The sequence below is a fragment of the Nannospalax galili genome, unplaced genomic scaffold (assembly GCF_000622305.1).
Source record: "Nannospalax galili isolate Female #2095 unplaced genomic scaffold, S.galili_v1.0 scaffold682, whole genome shotgun sequence".
Classification (NCBI taxonomy): domain Eukaryota; kingdom Metazoa; phylum Chordata; class Mammalia; order Rodentia; family Spalacidae; genus Nannospalax; species Nannospalax galili.
In genome coordinates this window covers 1,179,263-1,187,674 of record NW_008348076.1, presented here as the reverse complement: position 1 = coordinate 1,187,674, position 8,412 = coordinate 1,179,263, and the positions used below count along the sequence as shown (strand labels likewise).

At 43.7% G+C, this 8,412-nt stretch overlaps 1 protein-coding gene across 2 annotated transcripts in view; it reads right to left on the bottom strand.

Annotated features, from left to right (window-relative positions):
- Commd1 (copper metabolism domain containing 1) overlaps window positions 1-3,993 on the bottom strand; it is a 137,489-nt gene extending 133,496 nt beyond the window's left edge. Inside the window, exon 1 of one of the 2 annotated variants that reach the window (XM_029569013.1) lies at window positions 3,774-3,993. In XM_029569013.1, the coding sequence (XP_029424873.1) occupies window positions 3,774-3,950 (177 nt within the window). In that variant the 5' untranslated portion in view covers window positions 3,951-3,993. The remainder of the gene's footprint in view (window positions 1-3,773) is intronic. The other variant, XM_008844491.3, reaches the window with a different exon arrangement.
- Window positions 3,994-8,412: the final 4,419 nt, after the last annotated feature.

Sequence of the window (8,412 nt, the reverse complement as noted above, 5' to 3'; positions counted from 1 at the left end):
CAGGTACCTGTGTCCTGAATAAACCTCTTGCTGTTGCAACCCAAAGGCCGTGACTTGTCCTCCGTGGTTTCACTCTTACATTATAAAGACTGTAACATCCTTACATCATACATACCTGTACATGTTCCCTGTTATTAAAGATGGGTCAGTGAGATGGCTTAATAAGTAAGGACACTTGCCGCCAACTCTGACCATTTGAATTTGGTCCCTGGAACCTACATGGTGGAAGGAAAGAACCAACTCCCACAAGCGGTCCTCTGACCTATGCACACACACATACATGCACACGCATGCACACACACACAATAAATATACTAATTTTTTAAAGATGGACATTTTCTCTCTGCTTAAAGGCTTTGTTTAAAAATATTTTCCTTTTAGGCTGGAGAGTTGGCTCAGCAGTTAAGAGCACTGGCTGCTCTTGCAGAAGACCCAGGTTTGGTTACCAGCACCCACAAGGTGGATAACAACTGTTCATAATGCCAGTTCCAGGGGAATCTGATGCCCTCTTCTGACCTCCAAGGGAATTGCAACACACAAGTGCACTTACATACATACATGCAGGCAAGATACTCATACACATAAAAATAATAAATATGGAGCTGGAGAGATGGCTCAGCAGTTAAGAGCCATCTGGCTGCTCTTGCAGAGGACCTGGGTTCAATCCCCAGCATGTACGTTCAATTCCCACATGGCAGCTAATAACTGTCTATAACTCCAGTTCCAGGGGATCCAATGCCTTCCTCTGACCTCCACAGGCATTGCACGACATAGGTACACTTACACACATGCAGGCAATACATGCATATGCATAAAATATTTTTTAAAATAATAATAAATATATATGCCTTTTATGCCTTAGCAAGTGCCCAGATCAATGCATTTCCTTGATTCCACATGACATGTGATCCTCCCACATTCACACACATGCTCCCCAAGCTTCTGCCAGGATCAACTGGCAAAATCCTGCAACTACTTCAGTGCACAAATATATTAAATAAATAAATATAAACATAAAAAATGTTTTATAAATAAATATGCCTTTTATGTTTTAATGAGAATTAGAGACATTTAACCAGAACAGATATCATTCTTTCAGCTCTAGACCAAACAATCAAAGGCTTTCCTCTTGATTCTTCAGATTGACCAACTAATGTAAAAATCTGTGCTGCCAGGCACAGGCAAATCTTCCATTCCCTATTCTCAATCCTGAGTCATGCTAGCTTTGGAACCCAGAACCACTCAAAAAACTCAAATACCCTGGGTATTACTCAGCAGCATATTCAAAATTAAAGAGCCAGGCATGGTGGCACATGCCTTTAATCCCAGCACTCAGAAGGCAGAGGCAGGCAGATCCTCTGTGAGTTCGAGGCCAGCCTGGTCTACAGAGTGAGTTCCAGGCAGCTGGAGCTACAGGGAGCCAGTTAACTGGCGAAGCCTTAAGTTTGAACCCTGGCACTCATATCATGGACTGACTCCTGCAAGTTGTCCTCTGACCTCTACATATGTACCATCTGTCCTCTACACATGTCCACATGCCCTCACATATACAAACTCATGTATATACATTTATAAAAGTAAAAGCACAATGTGTTTTGAAAAAATAGCAAATGCACACAAAATTTCCACATTGAATTTAATGATGGTTTCAGGATATTTAGCTATCTTAACCCCTTTTTCCTAATCTGTTTGTGTCTGTCTGTATAAAGGCACACAAGGTGACATCACATGTTTTTCTGAGTGTCTCTCCACTTTGTGTATTTCAGATGTTTGTATGCATGCTTGTGTACATGTGGGTGTGTGATTGCACAATGTGTGTGCATGTATATACAGAAGCCAAGGACCCACAAACAATTTTCAGGAGTTTGTTCTCTCTACCATGTGGGTTCCAGGAATCAAACTCGGGTTATCAAACTTGGCAGCTAGCACCTTTACCTATTGAGTCACCACCTCAGCCTTCACCTTTTTTGGGAGGATAAGGGCAGGATTTTTGATACAGGGTCTCCTGGAACTCACTATATAGACCAGGCTGGCCTTGATCTCACAGAGATACACCTGCCTCAGCCTCCCAAGTGCTGGGACTACCACACCCAGCTCCACCTTACTTTTTGAGGCAGGGCATCTCACTGAACCCAAAGCTTATCAAATGGCTAGGGTGACTAGTTCATCAGTAAGCCCAGGGCATCTGCCTTTCTCTACCTCCCAATATTGGGGTTACAAACATGCCTGGCTTTTACCTGGGTATTGGGGATCTGAACTCAAGTTCTCCTGCTTTCCAACTAAGCCATCTCCCCACTCTGGTTTCCTAGTCTTAAAAATGGATATCCACTATGGTTTTCTAAGAAACAAAATGAAATACAGTACTGTCCCTAACAAAAAACATTCAGTACTGTCCCTAACAAAAAGAAAGCTGATGAAAAAAGTATTTTTACAGTTTTTCTTTAGACAGTTTGGCACTAGAAGCATTCCTAAGCCTAAACAGTCTAAATCAGACTTATTCAATATAGTTAGGTCATTAGCCACATGTGACTACTTAACCATTTGAAATGTGGCTTGTTGCAACTAAAAACTCTTTTACATGTAAAATGCACAAAGACTGTGAAAACAACACACTGTGAAAACTATACACTGTACATGAAAAGTTATAATACTTTGAATATACTGGTTAGATAAAACTTGTTTAAAAGAAAAAAATCACAGGGGGAGCCGGGCATTAGTCCCAGCACCTGGGAGGCAGAGGCAGGCGGATCTCTGTGAGTTGGAGGCCAGCCTGGTCTACATAATGAGTTTCAGGCCAGCTCCAGCTATCCAGCTACAGGACGACTCTATCTCAAAACAAAAATTAAAAAAAAAAAACAAAAAAAAAACGGGGAAAGCCCAGCACAGTGGCACATGCCAGCACCTGGGTGGCAGAGGCAGGTGAATCTCAGTGAGTTTGAGGCCAGCCCAATCTATATACGGAGTTCCAGACCAGCTGGGGCTACATAGTAAGACCCTGTCTCAAAAAACAAAACAAAACAAAACAAAAATCGTGAAGGGGGAGGCTAGGTAGATAGCTCAGTAAAGTGCCTGCTGTGCAAGCATGAAGACCTAGGTTATACTCTCCGGTACTCATGTAAAGGCATGAGCAGTTATCTATGTCTGTAACCCTAGTACTAGGGATGAAGAGGAGACAAGAAGATCCCAGGAATTCCTGGCTGCTCTAGCCAGTTGATGAGCTCTGGGTTCAGTACGAGAGCCTGTCACAGTTATAGGCGAAGACACCCAACAAAGACTTCCAGCCTTCACACACTTCACACACACAAATCACAGCAAGGTGAAGCACTTGTGAGGTTGAAAGCAGGAGAATCAGAAATTCAGGGTCATCAGCTACACAGTGAGTTCAAGGCCAACCTGAGCTAAAGGCCCTATCTGAAAAAGATTTTCATTATTGTGTTTCCCTCTCATATTTTTGTGAGAGAGCCTGATATATACTTTGACTTCCATTTGGTAAGTATACTCTTAGCCATGAATTCGACTGCTTTATCATTTATCCTGAGTTGAGGAAGCTGGTGAGCGACCTCTCAATCTTAAGAAACTCAGGGCCGAGAAAACTCGAAATTGCTACCAATACAACAGAGATGTCTTGAGGGAAAAACCAGGGTTGTCACCCAGGGGTGTCCCTAAAGAAAAGAAGAGGAACAGCGCGAGCTCCACGGATCTGAGAGCTTACAGAGAGGAGCCCACGGGAGGGGGGCGGGGCCACGGAGGGGCGGGGCAGCACCGGGGCGTACCTTAAGAATCCCCCTCATCTTCGCCAGGAAGGGGCGGAACTCCTCTGCTGGCACCTCCGGATAGAGCTGGCTGCGCAGAAGCTCCTCTGTGATGCCCGAGTGCCCATGGAAGGCGTTCTGCGCTAGGCCGTTCAGCAGCCCGCTCAGGGCCTTGCTGCTCTCCACCTCGCCCGCCATTGCCTGTGGTGGTCCCGCCCTCGGCAGCTGTTGCAGCTTCGCTACGGTGGCCGAGATGGTCCTTAATAATCTGGCAAATGCCGTCGTTAAACCGGGTTACTCCACGACTAGGTGTAAGCAGTTATCGATTTTGCTCTGCCAAAACCTATGCTATTAGGCTGCCACAAGAGCCAAATCCGCTCACTTCCCAGCAGGGTCACTATGCTTCCGCTGAGATCGCTTGGTGGGGATACCTTGACTGAGTTGTGTTCCGTTTTACTCTAGGATGGCCATATCTCATTCCAGAACTTGCAAACCAATTAACAGGACCATTCACATCTAATCTCTGCCACATCCTTACCTGTGGACCCTCTGCCCTCCAAAATGTAGCAATATCCTGATAACATGATTCCTTTGCTTACATTAATATTTTTTTATATACATGAATTTTGTCTTAGCTATGCCATTGGTCTGATCCAAAATTCCTTTCTATAACAAATATTTTGTCAATGCCATCTTTTTATTCTTGAAATGAAATATATTAGTAAGTCCCTAACCTACATAATATTTTTTTAAAAATCTTATTATTCAGCCATAAAAAGGAATGAAGTACACTGATACATGCTACAGTATGGGTAAACCTTAAAAACATGCTGAAAGGGGAGGCAGAGAGGTAGCTCAGACTCAGCATGTACTGCTCTTGCAAAAGGCTCGAATTTGTTCTCAACACCTACATCAGGAAGTGCACAGCCACTGGTAACTGCAGCCAGCTCCAGGGGGATCCTACACTGCTGGCCTCCATGAGCACCTGCATAAAGCAATATGGCGAAATGGTTAGGTGTGTCCAAGCTGAACAGTGGAGAAATGGATAGTTGTTGTTACTCTTTACTCTTCTGCCTATTTCAAAGATGTCAAAAATTTAAAAGAGGACTGGGAGTGTAGCTCAGTGCAAGCAGTCCTTTAGCATGTATGTAGCCCTGGCTTCAATCCGTGGCACACACACACACACACACACACACACACACACACCTTTAAAAATAATTTAAGGGCCTGGAGAGATGACTCAGCAGTTAAAAGCACTGACTGCTCTTGTAGAGGGCCTAGGTTCGATTCCCATCACCCACATGGTATTTAACCATCTGTATCCAATTCCAGGAGAATTTGACACCCTCTTCTGACCTCCTCGGGCATTGCACAACATGTATGCAGGCAATACACTCATAAACACAGGAAAAAAAAATTTAATTAAAAAGATAAATAATTTAAAAATAAAACTTTTAAAAACTATACTAAATGAAAGAAGCCAGACACAAAAGGCCAGATACTGGACAATCTCATTTATATAAAATGTATAGACTAGGGGCTGGAGATATGGCTCAGCAGTTAAGAGCACCGACTGCTCTCGCAGAGGACCTGGGTTCTATTCCCAGTACCTACATGGCAGCTATGAACCGCCATGAACTCCAGTCTTTTTGACTGGCTATGAACTCCAGTTCCAGGGAAATAGGAAGCCCTCTTCTGACCTCCGCAGCATTGCACGACATGGGTGCACTCATATACATGTAGGCAATACACTTGTACACATAAAAATAATAAAATATTTGCTGGGCAATATTTGCCGGGCGTGGTGGCACACACCTTTAATCCCAGCACTCAGGAGGCAGAGGCAGGCGGATATCTATGAGTTCAAGGCCACCCTGGTCTACATAGTGAGTTCCAGGACAGCTGGGGCTACAGAAAGACCCAAAAAAATTTTTTTTAATAAAAATAAAATGTATAGACTAGGCAAAGCCATATAGATAGAAATCCAACTGCCAGGAACTGGAGGAAGAGGGAAGGAACAGAAAATGACTATCAATGAGTACAAGGTCTATCTTAGGTGATAAAATTTTCTGAAAGCACAGGACTAGAGAGATGGATTAACAATTAAGAGTACTTGTTGCTCTTGCAGAGGGTACTAGTTTGGTTCCTAGTACCCATCCTAACTTACAACTGTCTGTAACTCCAGTTCCAGGGATGTGGTGCTCTCTTCTGGCCTTTTCAGGCATGAGGCACTACACATACATACATACGTACGTACGTACATACAGGCAAACACTCATACCCATAAAAATAAAATCATTTTAAAATTTTTTCTGAAAGTAGTGGTCATACTTGTACAACTTTGTGATATACTAAAGCTGTATATTTTTGTTTGTTTGTTTGTTTGCCAAGACAAATTGTTGTCCCAGCTGGCCTGGAACTCCTATGGAGACTAGACTAGCCTTGAACTCACAGAGATCCACCTGCCTCTGCCTCTGAGCACTGGGTCTAAAGGCATGCACCACCACACTCAGCTAGTTTTTCTTCATTTCTTAAACTTTTTAATACATTTATTTTATTACTTTGGGAGGGTGGGGTGGATACATCTGTGCCTAGGCATGCGTATGGATGTCAGAGGACAACTTTCAGAAGACAGTTCTCTCCTTCCTCTATGTGAGTCCTGAAGATCGAACTCAGGTCATCAGGCTTGGTAGCAAGTGCCTTTGCCTGTTGAGCTATCTACCGCCTGCCCCAAAGCTCCTAATACTTCAAAAATATTAATTCTGAGGCTGAAAAGATGGCTCAGAGGTTAAGAGCATTGGCTGCTCTTGCAGAGAACACGGGTTTGGTTCCCCACATGGTGGCTCACAATCATCTGTAATTCCAGTTCCAGGGGATCTGATGCCTTCTTCTGACTTTCATAGGCATTGAATGCACCTGGTACACGTAAATACATGCAGCATTTACTCATACACATAAAATAAATTTTCTTTTGGTCTTGTTGAAACAGTGTTCTCCTGTAGCCCCAACTCATCTGGATCTCGCTATGGAGTCCAGGCTGGCCTTGAACTCACAGAGATTCGCCTGCCTCTGCTGGGACTAAAGGCATGTGCCACTACACCTGGCTGCCAAGCATATTTGTAAAGCCATAGGAACAGTATTTCACAGCATCCTGCTGTGCAATCATGAGGACCAAAGTTTGGCTCCTAGCACCCATGTAACAAATCAGGTATCAAGCCCATGCCTACAACCCTGGCCCCAACTGGGGTAAAGGCAAGAGAATGGCTGGAGCTTGCTGGCATCAGCCTAGCCAAGAAAAGGAAGCCCCAGGTTTTAGGTGAAAAATGATAGAAAAGGGCTCTCAATACCCTCTGTGTATGTGCTCGGGTTCCCAGACCTGCATACATGCCTGCCCATACACAGAAACACATGCACAAAGAAGTGAATCATTTTTAAGTTACTTTGTAGTATGTCCTAAAATCAGTATTTGTTTTCTTCTTTCCTTTTTTCTTTTTTAGTGCTTGGGATTGAACCCAAGACATCAAACATGCTAAGTGATTTATCTTAGCTACAACCTAGCCCTTAGGTTGCTTTTGTTGTTTGTTTTTGAGATTAAGTCTTGCAATATAGACTTGAACTAGTTCCACATTCCTCTGTGTGTGTGTGTGTGTGTGTGTGTGTGTGTGTGTGTGTGTGTGTGTTTCTCTAGGCAGGGTTTCACTGTGTACCCTGGCCTAGAACTTACTGTGTGGACCAGCTGGCCTTCTGCCTTTGCCTCCAGTCCCAGGATCAAAGTGTGCACCACCATGTGCCTGGCTCCAGATTTTTCTAATGAAAATTTTTAAAGAAAACTTTTTTTCATTAAGCCTGGTGAACCAATGAGTCTACAGGGCTTCCTTAACAGAGACATAGGTGAGGAACCCATCTACAGGAACATGAGAGACATGGGCAGCAGCATCACAAAAGCCCACCCTAATGGGTGACAACTCACAAAAGCTCACCACTGGAGCTCTATACCCAACTTGAAGACAGCTCTGCTGAAGAATCTTCTCAGGTCAGCAATATAGATCTCCAGGGCCACTACTACCCAAAGAAGAAACTCCTCAAGAGTTTTTAGTGTGTATTCCACATCACAGAGAAAAGCAGGAGCCTACCAAAATAGTTGATCTTGACTGTCAACTTGACATGACCTAGGAAATAAGCTCTCTGCATATACCTGAGGTAATTCTCTAGATCAGGTTAGCCTCTGGGCATGTCTGCGAGTGATTATGCAGATCAGGTTAACTGAGGTAGGAAGATCCACCTTAACTGTGAGTGGTACCATTTCCTTGGGCTGGGTCCTGAGCTAAATAAAAAGAAAACCAAGTACTAGCAGCCGCTGCGCTCTGCTCCCTGACAGTAGACACGATATGGTGAGCTTCCTCCTGTTTCTGCTGCCAGTGCTTCCCCACCATGATGGACCCTAGCCTCAGACTGTGAGCCACAATAAGACCTTCAGTCTTTGCATGGCTGTCATCAACAGCAGCAAGGTAAATAACTAATGCACCTAAATGGGGGTTCTTAAACTTTTCCATACCATGAGATGCTTCCAGAGTTTGATTTTTTTTAAAAAAGACTTCAGATACCTTCTCTCCAAAATGCAAATATATGTCAAATGGAGCCTACAGTCTCTATTCATTTA